A 16,682-nucleotide genomic window follows, 5' to 3' on the forward strand; every position below is an offset into this window, starting at 1 on the left:
CATTAATATATGACTTTTCTGAATGTATCCATTCAGGTGGTGGTGGTTTATAAATCCTTTGGAAACCTATCATTGAAATTACTGAAATTACACCTACAGTTCTGACAAATTAAGTTTTAAGCATTTATGTAAAAGCTCTGAAGTGTTTTATTGTAAGTTTTTAAGTAGTATAACATGAGTAAATGAACGGTTGCTCTCGCGCCCTAAATGGAAGGAAGGACCGTTTGTCGCGTGTTTTCACCCGGAACCCGTTGGAGGAAGGCCATCTTGTGCAGCAGCTTAAACTCACCGCCAGCTCAACCAAGTCGGCTGAAGATGAATTATTCTGAGTTGATCGTTTTCGAAGCAAGTGACCGCTGAGTATTTACCGGTTTTGGTAGTTAAAGGAAGTGGGTAGCTTAATAAGCTACAATAGCTAGCCAATGAGAAATGTATGTTCATTTTCTGTTCACAATGAAGCTGCTAGGAATGATGATTCTAACTTTTACGACTGTGTTATGTGAATCAGGTAATGCTAAGCTAGTTAACTGAACACAATTGTGAACTATTTGGTATTGTCTTAAGCAGCGCTGTGCCAAGTGTTTTCATTCGGTCAACTATTTCTTACCGACGTGTTGCTAACTCCAAACATTTAACGAATTAAATTTTAGTCTTTGAGACTGCTTTAAGGCCTCAGTCTTTATTTATTACTGTGTATACTCAGATTTAGTATGAAGAACATGTGCACCTGGTTGCTCACAAATCAGCAAATAAATTGTCGCAGACACCTCCGATCTGTCGACTCTTTAACCGTTGTTTCGAACACGCAAAGCCTCCACTGATACTATAATCAATGCAAGATTATGTCAGTGGCGTGGCAAACTCACCAAAACGCAAACGTTGCATTGCAGACGATGAGAACACGGTCCAAATACCGGGAGGTCATTTTAAACTGGGAACGAATGCAGCAGACGGGAGAGATGGAGAATCTCCGGCAAGGGAGGTGTCTGTCGAACCTTTCGCCATTGACAAATACCCAGTCACTAACCAGGATTTCAGGTGAGTTTGACAACGCAGAAAAACCGAAACGAAACGTGACTTCGGCTGTTAGATAGTTCAGTATTATGTTGTCTTGTTTTCAGGGAATTTGTTAGGGCAGTGAAATATAAAACGGAGGCGGAGACATTCGGCTGGAGTTTTGTGTTTCAAGATTTTGTGTCGGAAGAACTGAAAAGCAAAGTAACGGAGAAGATCGAGGTGAGCACGTTCGTGCAGTGGTCTGCTTCTGTGGAAACGTTTTCTGTATCTTATTTGTGAGTTGACGGGAAAATACTTTATGAAAATGTATATTTAAATAGCGAGTTTCTTTTTACTTGTTCAGTTTTGCATTTGGAAATGACGTCCTTTTGATATTCTGCAGTCTGCTCCTTGGTGGCTGCCCATAGAGAAAGCCTTCTGGAGACAGGTAATTCCCCGATTTTATACCAGTCTTTTTTCTTGTCTGGTCTATATATGACCGTTAAACAAGGAACAGAATTCCACAGGTCTCAAACCCAGTATTGCATAATTTGCTCAAATAAACATCTAGCTGTGTAAATAGATTATCTGTTATATGATCATGAAACAAAAAGTTTAAAAAACTACTATACTCTTTCCTCCATTCCCTCCTTCTCTTATTTTTCTCTCTCCCCTGTCCCCTCTTTCTCTCCCTCTCCTTACCCCTCTCTCTCTTCCCACCTCCCCCTCTCCACCCTCCCTCCCTCCCCCCTTCCCCCCCTCTCCCCCCCACCAGCCTGCAGGCCCAGGCTCTGGGATTCGGGATCGCCTGGACCAGCCGGTGGTGCAGGTGAGCTGGAAGGATGCCCAGGCGTTCTGTAAGTGGAGGGGGAAGAGGCTGCCGTCAGAAGAGGAGTGGGAGTCAGCGGCCCGGGGGGGTCTGGAAGGTGAGACACCCTTTCATCAATCAATCAATCAAACTAATCAAACTAATTTAGGCCCTACAAATAAAGCGTGTGGAAATAACCACTTAAGTGCTGAAACGCACCAAAACCCCTCCTCCCTCTCTCTCCCTCTCTGTCCCCTTCTCTTTCTCTCTCTCTCTTCTGTGGCCCTCTCCTCTCTTTCTCTCTCTCTCTCATGCCCATGAGTTTTTGGCTAATTTCACTCTTTCGTTACTCCCTCTCTCTCTTTCTCTGGGATGCCCCAGGCAGGACGTACCCGTGGGGGAACCGCTTTCAGGAGAACCGCAGTAACCTGTGGCAGGTGAGGGCCTTTCTCATACGCAGTTACAGAGCTTCAGCGTCCTGGAGCCCTTTCTGTGGCCCAGTGCAGGTCAGGAGGTGAAAACACTTTTATCTCATTGCTTTGAGAAGGTGAATAACACATTCATATTACTGCTTGGGTTGCCTGTAGTGTGCCTGGTCTTGAAGCTGATAGTTTTGTGGTGATGATAACTTTCTGACGTGCGCCCCCTGGTGGCTGGTCTTCGCCAGGGTAAATTTCCAGAGGGGGACACTGCGGAGGACGGTTACCATGGCGTCGCCCCTGTAGCTGCGTTCCCGCCTCAGAACAGCTACGGTACGGATTCATTATCGGCTAAAATAACAGCCTTAATCTGACGCCTTAATCTCTTAATCATCTCGCTAAATAACCAACAACATGTCGAGCTAACAGCTAACAACTGTCAACATGTCAAGCCTGTCACTGCCTGAAATCTGCTCTCGTACTGCACACCCATTCTGACGTCTGTTCTGGCAAAATAGCTGCGTTTAGCCACTGCAGTGACCGCGCCTTGCGAGCAGAGTGTGACTGTTGAATGCGGGTGTTGATTATTTGGGTCTGGACCCCCCCAGGGCTGTACGACCTGATGGGGAACGTCTGGGAGTGGACGTCCTCGCGTTTCCCCGGAGCGCAGGCCATGTACGTCCTGCGCGGCGGGTCCTGGATCGACACCGCCGACGGATCGGCCAATCACAGGGCACGCGTCACCACCAGGTAGCCCCTCCCTCTTGAATGAATGAATTTATTTGGCAATTTAAAAATGAGATTTCACAGGACAGCATAGCAGACAGAAATCCATCAGTCTTATGTGACCTGATGGATCTAAAATACTGTAGAATGTGATGATGAAGATAATATCCTGAGATCACCACTAAAGATGTAGCCTGACGCTTTTCAGGTAGATATAGAATGACTAGACTGGATGAAAGTTCAGTTTAGAATGCCTTTTCTGGTGTGTAATTCCTGAAAAAACACGAACCTCTTTCCGGACTCCGGGGCCCGGCAGGATGGGGAACACTCCGGACTCGGCCTCGGACAACCTGGGCTTCCGCTGCTCTTCCGGGTCCGGTGGGAAGAAGCGGAAAACCGGGAACAGAACGGAGCTGTAGAGACCCGGAGGCTTCCGGGAGGAGGAGTCACGTTGCCGTGGGAACAGCTAAATTCTCTCCTGTGGAGATTTTCTGGAGCCAAACAATGAAACTTTTTCAACGTGCATTTCCTGTTTGTTTTTTTTAAATCAAGGACTTCTGTAAAAAAAATTGTCAGCATTAAACGTGGATCAGGTTTTCTTTTTCAGACCTGATTTCCCTGTCTGTGACTCTGATCTGGGAATGAAGTTGCCAGATCTGGATGTCCAGATCACCCTCCCAGGGCAGGAGTCCATCAGTATCTGAGAAAAGCAGCTCTTGCACGTGTGTGGTTCTGGAGATGATGTGATGATCATTACTGTTGACCAGTGAAGTGCAGCAGGCTTGGGAGGGCATAAGCACATTTACAGGTCTCTGCATCGATAAGCAAATGAAAGCAGTAATTACAGCTGACTGAAAGCTGTAGCCCTTATTGGTGAACGCGTGTATTAAACAGCCAGTTACGCTGGGACTAACAGATACATTCGCACAGCATTGTGGGTGCATGCGGGTGGATTTCTGACGTTTTCACGGGCCTGACAGCCCTTAGAATTATTAGTTTGTTCATTTTGAGCGAAAGAGCAAATTGCTCAAACTTCCGTTTAAACATTTAGAAACGTTTTAAATCTGGCTCGGTGCAGAGGTCTCCTCCCACACTGCGAGTCGCTCTGGGTGAGGGCGTCTGAAGAGTGATGTTAGAATGTGCGGTTATTTATTACGCAGCGAAAAATTAAAAGCAAGAAGTTTTTTTTTTTTCAACATTCGGAACAGAGGAGCTGCATAAAGCATCTCAAATTTCAGTAGTTATGTAACTGCGTAATAATGAATTCGTAGGGCCAGGAATGCTAACGTGCTAACTCAGGCGCACACACACAGTGACGGGCCTTTGTGCCGAGCAGAAACAGACATTCCGGTCCCAGAGAAAGCAGTGTGAATGTGATTAACTGGATTCTGCACCGGCTTGGTTCTCAGAAGACATAGTTTGCGGCTCTGTTGAAATTCACCACCTTTTTGAACCTCAGTCAATGGTACGAGGTCTGCACGGACATTTCAGACTTAAAATATATGGATCTGAATTGTGCATTAGTATACATTTCACACCAACCCCCCCCCCAAAGGTTTATATCTGCAACTTGCACAGCAGCCTTCACTTTCAGTCTGAGTGTTGTTCAGATACCTTTATTTGAGGTATTTTATTACAGGACACATGGTTTTATTCCCATCTCTACATAGAGGAGTTAATGCAATTAGTGATGCAACAGTAACTGAAACACATCCACATTAATGCAAACTATCCGAGACTCATTTAGCAACTAAACCTTAAAACTGCAATATTTCTAAAATAAATAATGCACTGTACGTTCTTGTGCAAATAATTTCAAGTATGCAGGGTTTTTTTTAGTAGTTCCCAACACTGCAAAAAAAGAAACTAAAAGCATAAATATAATTACATGCATGAGCAAAACAGAACTGCACGTAGACAGCTGTGCTTTAAAAAAATTCTTTAAGAGCTTGTGTTCTTTAAACAGATGTATTTTAACTAACAAAATCAGAATAACTAAATTTGATTTTTAAACAGGGGCACATTGTACTGTATGTGATATAACATTTCATAAGGAGTAACAATGATATCAGAGTAATTATATAAGCAGTATATAAGAATATATATACTTATTCTACATAAGAGTAATTATAATAATGTCTGGTAAACTGCTCTAACATCGCTAGTGGGTGGGGATGATATTTAAATATTTAATCGCTTTTTTAAATAAGTGCTCTAATTTGAATTAAGACCTCTGCTGGTTCACAGTTCTCCAGGGAGAGAAAACCCAGGGACGGTGTTTGGTTGGACATCAACAAGGATGTGACTTGGCTAAGCCAATCAAACAAGGAGCTGAGAGATCAACATCAACTCGACCAATCAAAAGAGCGTAGTGATGCAAGCACTAGCTCGGTCAATTACACATGGCACTGACTGATGTAATCATCACTTCAGCCAATCAAACACCTTCCAAGAGATTCATTCATTCATTTTGATCAGTGGGTGGGGACCGTGGAAAAGCGGTTCATCTTCCACACCTCCCTTAATCAGCTGTGTACATAGGGGACCACCTGTCTGCATGGACTCAGACACGATGCTCCTGTTCCGATAGGATGCTGCACACTGGCCAACTATACATCAGCCAAGAACAGAATAAAAGCACTTTATTTAAAAAATGGATTTATTTTATGACAGAAAATAAAATTGGCAGTAAGCTATAGCTGAAATGTAAGGCCAGATCTTTGTGTAATTTGACCAAATCAGCCTCAATTTTTTAAATAAATTGTTTTACTTGGATACTTTTCTTGCCATGTAATTTTCAAAAAAAAAATTCCCCAAAACTTTGTCCAAACATCAGTGCTAATAACAAAATTCTGCCCACAAATGTTTTAATATTCTCTGATGAATAACCTAATCTGCCCTACACTCCAATTAGAAAATTTAAAACATTTTTTGGAGACGGCAGTGCGCTCGTGCACATTCAACATTTGACATCACACAATGACATGATGTCATAGAGGCAAACGTGTCATCACATTCCATATCATTGTGGTCACCTAGCGACGAATCAGCGAATCGCCGACGACGATTCCCTCAGAGCAGAACTCGGAGGACCCAGCAGACGGCTCCCACGGCTGCAGAGACCGGTGGTCTGGGGGGGGGGGGGGTTGGGGCAGTTTCGGGCGGGCCCCCCCACGCCCCCGCATTACCAGCTGCGCAGCGACGCGTCCTCGCCCTCGCTGGCGATGGACAGTAGGATGGCCTTGGGCGTGTTCTCGAACAGCGCCGCGCGGTTCTGCGCCTGGCCCTTCTTCACCCAGTGGCCGTAGATCTTGAAGGCGCAGCCGTCGATCAGCTTCCGCAGCGGCTTCAGGGCGTACGGGTCGCTCTGGATCACCTCCTTCGTCACCGGCTTCGCGCGCCGGTAGTTGCAGTAGATCCGCATGGTCGCCAGCACCGTCATGCAGATGACCTGCAGGGGGCGGAGTGAGTCAGAGACCAGCGTGTGTGCATGTGTGTGTGAGTGTGTATGTGTGTGAGTGAGAGTGTGAGTGTGTGCGTGTGTGTGTGTGTGTGTGTGTTTATTATCTAACCCACTCATTCATAGTTAGTGTTGCAGGGGGTGCTGGAGCCTATCCCAGCATGCACTGGGTGAAAGGCAGGAATATATTTGTCTGTAAGTCTCTGGCAAACACAAGCATACATCTCATACTGCAATGTTTCCCAGACATTACCACGATGTCACGCAGGTCATAAGACCGGGGGAGAAACAGAGCTAGAGACACATTGCATTACCTTGAACTTCCTGTAGGGGCTAAAGTGACGCACTTCTGCCACGACGTACTGCTGGAAGAAGGGGTGATTCAGAGCGTCTGTGGCAGTGAAGCGTTTCTCGGGGTCCACCACCAGCATGTGCGAGATCTGAAAACACGTTACGGACAGCCTCCTTAACTTTGTTCAAATCTATTTATATTTGCTCAATGAACACTTAATGGTAATACTTTATAATCAGGCTTTCCATTTATATACACATCTTTTTTCAAATTGAAAAAATTATATATACTTTTTGACCAGGTGAATACAGTGTGAGAGGGTGAGTATTCAGATTGAGAGGGTAGGTACTCTGTAAGAGAGTGATTACATTGGGTGAGAGGGTGAGTACTGTGCGTGAGTGATTACACTGGGTGAGAGGGTGAACATTCTGTGAGAGAGTGATTAGATTGGGTGAGAGGGTGAGTTCTGTGAGTGAGTGATTACACTGGGTGAGAGGGTGAACATTCTGTGAGAGAGTGATTAGATTGGGTGAGAGGGTGAGTGTTCTGTGAGAGAGTGATTAGATTGGATGAGAGGGTGAGTGTTCTGTGAGAGAGTGATTCCAGCGTGTGAGGGTGAGTACTCCGTGTGAGTGAGTGATTACACTGGGTGAGAGGGTGAACATTCTGTGAGAGAGTGATTAGATTGGGTGAGAGGGTGAGTGTTCTGTGAGAGAGTGATTAGATTGGGTGAGAGGGTGAGTGTTCTGTGAGAGAGTGATTAGATTGGGTGAGAGGGTGAGTGTTCTGTGAGAGAGTGATTAGATTGGGTGAGAGGGTGAGTGTTCTGTGAGAGAGTGATTAGATTGGGTGAGAGGGTGAGTGTTCTGTGAGAGAGTGATTAGATTGGGTGAGAGGGTGAACATTCTGTGAGAGAGTGATTAGATTGGGTGAGAGGGTGAGTTCTGTGAGAGAGTGATTAGATTGGGTGAGAGGGTGAGTGTTCTGTGAGAGAGTGATTAGATTGGGTGAGAGGGTGAGTGTTCTGTGAGAGAGTGATTCCAGCATGTGAATGGCTCGTGTGCGAGTGCCCAGGCAGTGTTCGGAGGAGGGACAGAACGTCCCGGACGGTGCGGTCACACCAGGTCTTTGACTGTGTCGGAGCGGTCGTCCCACTCCGGGGAGGAGAACTGGTAGCTCCCCGACAGGATCATGCGCAGCATCAGCATCTGCTTCCGGTGCCAGAAGGGCGGAGAGCCGGCCAGCAGGGTGTACATGATCACCCCCGAGCTCCACCTACCACAGGACACACACCATAGAGATACAGCTACGGGATCAGCATCCACAGGACACACACCATAGAGATACAGCTACTAGATCAGTGTCCACAGGACACACACTATAGAGATACACAGCCCCTAGATCAGTGTCATAGGACACACACCATAGAGATACAGCTACGGGATTAGTCCCACTGGACACACACCATAGATACACAGCCCCTAGATCAGTGCCCACAGGACACACACCATAGATACACAGAACGCTCTTAGACAACAAGACACACACACACACACCGAGGCTGCAGGTACTCACAGGTCGACGGCGGTCCCGTATCCTGGACAGTTGGGGTCCATGGAACACTGTATGATTTCGGGAGCCAGGTATCCAGGGGTCCCACATACCTCTGCAGAGAATTTCAGATTAATGTCTCAGTGTGATGATTCAGGAAAAGCCTGTGATCTGCAAGAATACCACCTGAGACTGTAACAGGAAACGCCTGTGATCTGCAAGAATACCACCTGAGACTGTAACAGGAAATGCCTGTGATCTGCAAGAATACCACCTGAGACTGTAAAAACGTCAGAACCTGAGTGAGCACTAAAGGTGGGCGTGCAGGGAGAGATGGGGAGAGGGCTGGGGGGGGGGGATATAGATCTGAAGATAAAAAATCTAAATCAAAAAGACACTAAAATCACAGTTCTGAAGAGCAGCTAAATAAGCCTGTAAATGAGTTGTGAGAGGATGAGTGCAAAAGCTGCCACTTTCCCTCTCCTTCATCCCCTGCTTTTTGGTTTTGTCGTGTTTTTTTTTTTTTTTTCAAGGCTACGGCAGAAGGGCTGGCAGGAAGGTCAGCAGCACTAGCTGCCGAGAGCGGTCAGCAAGGGATGAGCGCTGGAGGGGGGGGGTGTGTAGCTGGACTTGGGCGAGTGGGAGGGGAGGGGGGAGGGGAGGGGGGGGAGGGGGAGGGGAGGGGGGAGTGGGGAGGGGGCGGGTGGGAGGGGAGGGGGCGGAGTGGGGAGGGGAGGGGGCGGGGGCGGGGGGTGTTAGGGGCCGTCCACAGGGTGCTACTGACACTTAGTGTCCCGCCGGGGTACTGTCTCATAACGTGCCCAGTCTGTCATGTGGTTCATTGCCTTTCTTAATGCAACTGACCTAGAGAAAGATGGGGGATGAGACAGTGAGAGAGAGAGACAGGGGGAGAGAGAGAGAGAGAGGACGGCAGAGAGAGAGATGGGGGGGTGACCCACCGTTGAGCTTCTGGCCTGGCTCAATCTGGACGGAGAAACCGAAGTCTGTGAGCTTGATGTTCATGTCGTCATCCAGGAGGATGTTCTCCGGTTTCAGGTCCCGGTGCACGATGTTCTGGGAGTGCAGGAACTGGACCACCTCCAGCAGGGCCCGCATGATCTTCCTGCAGACGGACCAGAGCCAGCACCTCAATTCAGCCAGCACCCAAATTCAGCCAAAGCCCCAGTTCAGCCAACACCTCAATTCAGCCAGCACCCAAATTCAGCCAACACCTCAATTCAGCCAGCACCCAAATTCAGCCAACACCTCAATTCAACCAATGCCCCAATTCAGCCAGAACCTCAATTCAGCCAGCCCCTCAATTCAGCCAGCACCTCAATTCAGCCAACGCCCCAATTCAGCCGTCTCAATTCAGCCAGCACCTCAATTCAGCCAACGTTCGTCATGAACTCAGCCACAGTTATAAAAAACCAGCTTGGAGTTATCAGTGCTTGGCTTCAATCCATGTTTTCCCTCAAGTCTGACTCATGCAACTGCTGTTTTTTATTCATAGTGTTTGAGGAGTTTGGCGAAGAACCACAAAGAATAAGTGCATTTGTAGAAAGACAGATACACTTTAATTTAGTTTTAAGTAAAATTTACAGATATCGATCAAACCCAGGTCTAAAATCACCTCTAAATATATATCCCTGTGCAGGGAGATGCTGATTAGCTACTTGGCTACCTCTGGTGCAGTTTTTCTGTGGGCAAAGTCCCTGTTACATAAGCTAAAAAGCTAACTGAGAAGGTTGTGTCATACCACAGCCAAAATCGCCTCTGATAAACCCTCTAGGATGCAGAAATGCGGGTCTGTTTGGGGACTCGGTGCAGAGAGTTTAACCGTGACACCAGTTCTCATCACTTCCACTCTGGAGAGTCTTTTCTGTGCCGTCCTTCACACAAATACCCGCCAAACAACAAACACCCCATTCATGCAGAAGTGAAGAAATCACAGCACAGCTATTTACAGAATTCACACCAGGTACCTGCTTCAGGGTACGAATAGGGGCTTATAGGTTATATAAGTGGTGCAAGATACCCTCCAGACTGTCTGAGAATTTTGATCATAGACAGGCCCAATGGCCTGAGCTCTTTAAATATCGTTATGTTTTAAAAGGAGGAGAGCAGAACGCGGCGGTGCTCAGGACCTGGTCTCCTTCTCGCTCAGCGTGACCATCTCTGTGAGGTAATCGAACAGCTCCCCCCTCTTCATCCTGCGAGGAAGACAGGGGAGAGAAAAAGAACAGCCGATGACATCACCGTGGGCGGCATCCCTGTCAGTTACACCAGCTCTGCGCAAAGGCATGAGAAAGCGTAATCATACACACACAGCACGCACCACACGCACACACACTACAAAAGCACGCACCACACCACACACACTGACAGCACACTACACCACGCACACGCGCACTACACACACACGCACACACAGACACACACACACGCGCGCACGCATACACACATACGCACGCACGCAACACATACCACGCAATGCACACACAGCACTACGCACGCAGCACACACACACACTCACACACACATACGCACGCACACACACACACACACACACACACACACAAAGAGGCACTACAGGCAGAATCATATATATCATATTGGTCCACTTGCGGAATCTGCAGTTGGGCCTGAGGTGACGGGTGACGGTCACATTAGCTTAAAGTGAAAAGCCTCCGGGTATTTCCTGAAGCGCTCTCTGAACAGCCATGTAAGGCTCCCACGTGCTCCACACACCGTCTGCACAGCTGAGGCTGCTAAATTAAGCTGTAAGGTGCGAGGCACGGCAATACCCATTAGGGAAACCCTACAGCCTGCAGCCTGTCTCACTGTGATCGTGTATGTGTGTATGTGTGTGTGTGTATGTGTGTGTGTGTATGTGTGTTTGAGAGTGTGCGTGTGAGTGTGTGTGTGCATGCGGGTGTGTGCGTGCGTCTGGCGTGTGTGTGTGTATGAGTGTGTGTGGTTGCGTGTGCAGCATTCACAGGGATCTTTCCTCATAAACGGAAACCCGATCTGTTTATGCTCCCCCCTCTCACCCAGCCCCTCTGACCAAGCTGGGTCTTCGCTATGGCAACGCCAGTGCTATTTGTGTATGGGGTAAAGGGGGGCGGAGCCAACTCCTTATAAGGAAGCCTCACCCCACCACAACAACCCTGAGCGCCACAAAGCACCACAAAATTCTGTGAAGCGCCACAAAGCGCCAAGAAGTGTCACAAAGCCCTGCAAACAGCCACACAGACAGACAGGCACAGAATGGACTCATTACCATGCAAGCAGGGGAAGGTCCTGTCACATTACAGCTAAACTAAACACCCCCCCTTCCCCCGCCTCTTACCCAATCCTCACTCACACCTCCCCCCCCCTCCACTACAGCCCTTCTTCAGTGCGCCTACAATGCAGGACTTGCGCAGCATAGGACACACACTTGCTAAAAAAAAGCCCCCCGGGACAGGAGCTGCAGGGTTGCGTAACGAGGCCTGTGGCCCCTCCAAGGCTGCCAAGCGTTCAGTTCCCAGGAGGGGCACCGCCATTGTACCCTTGAGCAAGTTCCGGAATCATGAACTGCTTCAGCAAATCTGTCCCGTTGTATGTATTTTAAATACATCTGCAACATATCTTAAGTGTATATTAGTAAAGGCATGTTGTACATGTATATTAGCAAAGGCATATGGTACATGTATATCAGAAAACACATATTGTACAAGTCGGTGTTCTAGAACTGTGATTGTGACATCAGCATCGTAATGTTCAGTTCAGAACATTCTAATCACATATCAGTGATATCACACCTTGCAAGGGTTGAAACGGTACTTTCCCTTGAGGCAGGGGTGCTGAAACTGACGGAAGCCCTGATTAACCTGCAGATCTAATCTCACTCTTCAGTCTGGGCTTTGATTAGCTGACTCAGCGGTGTTAGGACTGGACCGGAACAGAATCCTGCACCCATGCCGTCTCAGAACCACCCCGGCTGTGACAGAGCCACACACCTGAAATGGGTATATCATTCTGGAATTTCAAGTACGCTGCATTTAGAGAAAATGTTGCCTACTTAAATTCCTCATCCAGTGTACTGAACCAGGCTACTCAATAGTAGGCGAGTGCACTGACTCGGACTCAGCCACAATCTACGACTCAGAGAGAACAGAGCGGTACTCACAGGTCAAACACCAGGAAGAAGAAAGCCTTGGACTCAAAGCAGTCCTTCAGCTGAACTGCAGAGAGAAAGAGAAGAGGGGAGGGGACACTGAACTCCGGCACGTTCCGCGGAAAGGGGTCACACCGGTCACATGACCTCGCAGTGGCCAGACACATTGGTGGCGCGACCTTTCACCCCAGTTGAACAGGCTGATATGACTGAAATCCTACAGGGGTCAAAGGTCTAACTGTGTGGATCCACCTCTCCACATCTGCCACTTCTGCAATTGACTTGGCTACAAACTGACGCTCAACTGAGCAAGGACGTTCCATTTGCCTAATACATGTTGCCTTGCTTCTTCTGTCCTCATATCTCATCCTTGCTTCTCTTCCTTGCATCCTCCATTAGGTGGCGCTAAGGAGCGAGGCAGAGCAATTGGATAAGCAATTGGAATGAACCCAAAAATTTTCAACAGTAACCAGATGATTAATGAATATTAATAAGGTGTGACCAAGAACAGAATGGCCACGCCCCTCATTAATATTTATTAGGTGCATCAAATTGTACTGTTTCAGCAACCAATTCAGAAACCCAGGCTATTTGAATTAACAGTGTAATTAGCTGCTTTCATCAATCAGTTAAGTGCTGAGCAACCATGGACACCAGCAGCCCCTTGGACTGAGGACCTACACTGGAATTGTGTGAAAGAGTGGCCTGGGGTACTGGGTATCTGAGGTTTCTGGAAGAAGTGCAGGCTGGGATACTGGAGGTCTAAGGTTTGTGGAAGAAGTGCAGGCTGGAATACTGGAGGTCTGTGGCGACGTACTGATGTTGTTCTGCCCGTAGACCTTCTTCAGGATGTCAATCTCCTTCACGGTGGCCTCCTGGATCTCCTGGATCTCCTGCGGGGTCATTTTGTCAGAGGGCGTGATGTCGATGATCTTCACCGCGTAGTCCTGTTGGGTGCGCTTATGCACACAGCGACGCACCACACTGCTCACGCCCCTGAGGACGCAACAGGTGTGTGAGTACACAAGTGTGCGTGCGTACAGGTGTGTGAGTACACAGGTGTGCATGTGTGTGTGTGTGTACAGGTGTGTGAGTGTGTGCTTGTGCAGCTGTGAGAGTGCACAGGTGTGTGTGTGTGTGTGTACAGGTGTGTGAGTGTGTGCTTGTGCAGCTGTGAGAGTGCACAGGTGTGTGTACAGGTGTGTCTGTGTGTGCAGCTGTGTGTGTGCACAGGTGTGTGTGCTTCCATGTGAGTGCACAGGTGTGTGTGTGTCTGTGTAAAGGTGTGTAAGCACAGGTGTGTGTGAGTGTGTACAGGTGTGTGAGCACAGGAGTGTGTGAGTGTGTACAGGTGTGTGAGCACAGGAGTGTGTGAGTGTGTACAGGTGTGTGAGCACAGGAGTGTGTGAGTGTGTATAGGTGTGTGAGCACGAGTGTCGGCAGGTTTGCTTTACACAGGAGTGGCAGTGTAGCCTAGTGGGTAATAACTACAGCATTGTGGGTAACCAGACAGATGTCAGTTTTCTGATACAAGCCGCTTAACCTAGGAAAATATAACCAGCTCATAAATGTCAGGTAATTCACTTATCTGGCAAGAGCTCTAATCCAGACCAACACGAAAGGTTAACATCGCATGAAACAGTATGCTGACATTCTAGCACCAATAAAACAGCTATAAACCGACACAGAGCGACAGTACATAGCCATCAATCAAAAATAAACTAGAGAAATACGTGTGCCTGGCAAATAAAAAGAACGTGTATACCACTGTAAAGTGAACTACGATGATAATAGCGTATTAAAATTCAGTGAGTATAAATTCATTGATTAATGATGTCACTGGTGGCTCGTGTACAGGTGCGGCGCACGTGTTGATAATTGTTTCTGCAAGGCTCTCAGTGTAGGAAGGGGTAAGCGCGCGCGACGCATCTGGGAAAGTGAAAGCAAAGCGGCTTCTCCGGCGCGAGGTACTGTTACCTTCCAAGAATCTCCTTCGGTTCATATTTATCGTAAAACTCCTGCGCTCCCACCCAGTCGGGGATCTCGTCTTCTTTGGTCATGTTTGAGGCGCCTTATCCGTGGCCAAAAATGCTGCGGGGATGTCCACAAAACAACGAAGAGGTAAACACGAAGCTAGTTTAAAAAAAACAATATTGTTCATTCGCTAGCTGTTCGTGGGATCCTCTGCTTTTGTGCCATTCTTTAAAACCCCACAGAACTGAACTGCCCGGCCCCACGAGCTGAGTTGCAACACAGGGCGAGTTAGACACCCGATAGGTTTTTAAATGCCAAGCACGAAAAAGGATAGTGTTAAAGATAGAATGATACTACGTCCGAGGAAAAAGAAACCTGAAAATGAAGAAAAGTATATCCATATTAATGAATTAAATTAAAGCTAATACATTTACAGCAGGTGCCATATGCCCAGCTCCACGTGACACAAATGATGATATAATAGCGACCAGATACCTTTTTTTCACACCAACACATTAGGGGTGTTGTAAATAATTTAGAATGAAACTCAATCAAGTGAACAGTCTTCGGTAAGAATGGCTTTGCTTTAATTAGGGGTCTAATGTCGTCCGTCGGTTAGCTGGCTAGCATCAGAATACTGTTAGAATACTGATATGGCGCCAAGTTTGATATCGTGATAAAATTATACACTAGGATATATCGATACACACTTTCTCGTGCGAAGGAAAATATCTACAGTTATTAAGCTGTAGGCTACAACAACGTAGCCTACCAGTTATAACATGAACGTGCTTAATGTATCGTTTCTGGGTTGGGTGAGGTTGTATAGGCTGTATTAATAAGGCTAATGTTATAAATGTTTACTTGTGGGTGGAAGGACGTTTATGAATCACTCTTAGCAGAAAAAATACAGTTTTAGCGGTACACTATTCCTAAACGGAGCACAATTTAACTGCACTAACATAGCCGGTATAGGCTAAGACCATAACAACCGCACCACAGCCACCGGACCGTTGTTTTGTAAAATGCTAACCTCTTCCGAGAACTTAAAAAAGAAATAAGTCTCTGTATTTTTCGAAACTTCTGGTTAGTGACACAAAGTAACCTGGTAACATTGACAGCTATCAATGTCGCTTATTTGATCGCCTAATGGACCTTTCCTCCCCTCGCGGAGTCGCGGTAACTAAAGTTAAATGAAAACGCTTCGGTCCGTTTGCGGTCACTCACTGTTAGATTCTGTTAGTCCCCGTGCGCCATGCAATCCATTGTTTTTATAAATTAGCAATGCAAACGTTGTCTTTTTGCGGTAAGCCGGTGAGGTCCAAACGCTGACAGTGATGAAAGAAAGCAGCGTAGGCTATACCGAAACCGATGTTCAGAACAGAAAATCCGCTGAGCCGATTCTTGCCAGCGAGAGGGCGAAATTCAAATGACTTGACGCCAAAAATAAATTGTAATGCAACTAGACCCCGAAGCGGCCGTCAGCTTGTGAGGAGATAGCATCACTATACGGTGCGGAACTCTACGGCGGCCGCGCTGTCACCGCAGATTTAAGTCAAGAAAACGACAGCAAGCGATTCGACGCCCATTCATTCGATGTACCTGCATTTAACATGCAGAAGAAAACAATATTTGCAGATTTACACATACCGTGTTACGGTATTTTTTCTCTCCAGGAAGACGCTGCTCTGAATATATAAATACTAGGAATAATATGTTTTGTTACGTAACACTTTCACATTTAATAGGCTATAAAGGTATAGCCAATTAGGTTTATAGTCAGATGTTATCTTTATTACAACTAGGCTACCTAATGTATGCATTTTAAAATAAGTTTTAATCTCATCACATCATTAACGTCGATTAATTATTTCTATATTTTTTCGGGGTGCTCTGTAAAATGATTAAACCCGTATGGCTGTTTTCCTCTCTTCCTATCTGCATGTCCACATGATTCGGTACAATTCTCAAAGTCAACACTAGGTGTCAGCAGTGTGCTTTTGGAACTGTTTCTCCAGCGGACGGACGGTAGATGGGGAAGCACAGGTGGACAGAAAATGAAAGTCCTGCCAATTGTGATAAATTAGCAAATCCAGGTGATCGAAGCAAAATAGTGGGGAGGGCTTTTACTTTCTGAACCTGGATTTCCCGCCTCTGTTGGGAAGGCAAGTGTACAAAGGCGTTTAACCCCCATGCCTATACAGCACGGGTTTCCAATCTTGTCTGAAATGGCCAGTCTGGGTGCAGCCTTTTGTTATGGCCCAGCACTAACACAACTGACTCTACTTATCAAG

The 16,682-nt window shown here is 46.9% G+C and overlaps 2 protein-coding genes and 1 long non-coding RNA gene across 4 annotated transcripts in view; 2 read left to right on the top strand and 1 right to left on the bottom strand.

Moving 5' to 3' along the window:
* Positions 1 to 265: 265 nt before the first annotated feature.
* Positions 266 to 3,555, top strand: sumf2 (sulfatase modifying factor 2). 2 transcript variants are annotated; one of them, XM_064352915.1, is made up of 10 exons: positions 266 to 360; positions 391 to 508; positions 891 to 1,038; positions 1,122 to 1,236; positions 1,400 to 1,444; positions 1,772 to 1,922; positions 2,186 to 2,241; positions 2,472 to 2,556; positions 2,832 to 2,973; positions 3,266 to 3,555. In XM_064352915.1, exons 2-10 carry the CDS (start codon positions 430 to 432, stop codon positions 3,366 to 3,368), a joined length of 924 nt encoding a protein of 307 aa, XP_064208985.1. In that variant the 5' UTR covers positions 266 to 360; positions 391 to 429; the 3' UTR covers positions 3,369 to 3,555. The 2 variants fall into 2 exon arrangements, with proteins under 2 accessions (XP_064208985.1, XP_064208984.1); XM_064352914.1 differs by having other exon boundaries at positions 276 to 508.
* Positions 3,556 to 4,549: 994 nt separating this feature from the next.
* LOC135264183 (phosphorylase b kinase gamma catalytic chain, skeletal muscle/heart isoform-like) lies at positions 4,550 to 14,505 on the bottom strand. The gene is made up of 9 exons (XM_064352907.1): positions 14,392 to 14,505; positions 13,232 to 13,410; positions 12,427 to 12,481; positions 10,400 to 10,465; positions 9,212 to 9,375; positions 8,277 to 8,367; positions 7,823 to 7,976; positions 6,724 to 6,849; positions 4,550 to 6,400 (listed from the first exon to the last, which is right to left on the bottom strand). The coding sequence occupies exons 1-9, from the start codon at positions 14,472 to 14,474 to the stop codon at positions 6,134 to 6,136; spliced, it is 1,185 nt and encodes a 394-aa protein (XP_064208977.1). The 5' UTR covers positions 14,475 to 14,505; the 3' UTR covers positions 4,550 to 6,133.
* Positions 14,399 to 16,682, top strand: part of LOC135264191 (uncharacterized) — a 45,998-nt gene continuing 43,714 nt past the window's right edge. The window contains exon 1 of the long non-coding RNA XR_010332627.1: positions 14,399 to 14,535. This is a non-coding gene — a long non-coding RNA (uncharacterized LOC135264191). The remainder of the gene's footprint in view (positions 14,536 to 16,682) is intronic.

The sequence above is a fragment of the Anguilla rostrata genome, chromosome 9 (genome assembly GCF_018555375.3).
Source record: "Anguilla rostrata isolate EN2019 chromosome 9, ASM1855537v3, whole genome shotgun sequence".
Classification (NCBI taxonomy): Eukaryota; Metazoa; Chordata; class Actinopteri; order Anguilliformes; family Anguillidae; genus Anguilla; species Anguilla rostrata.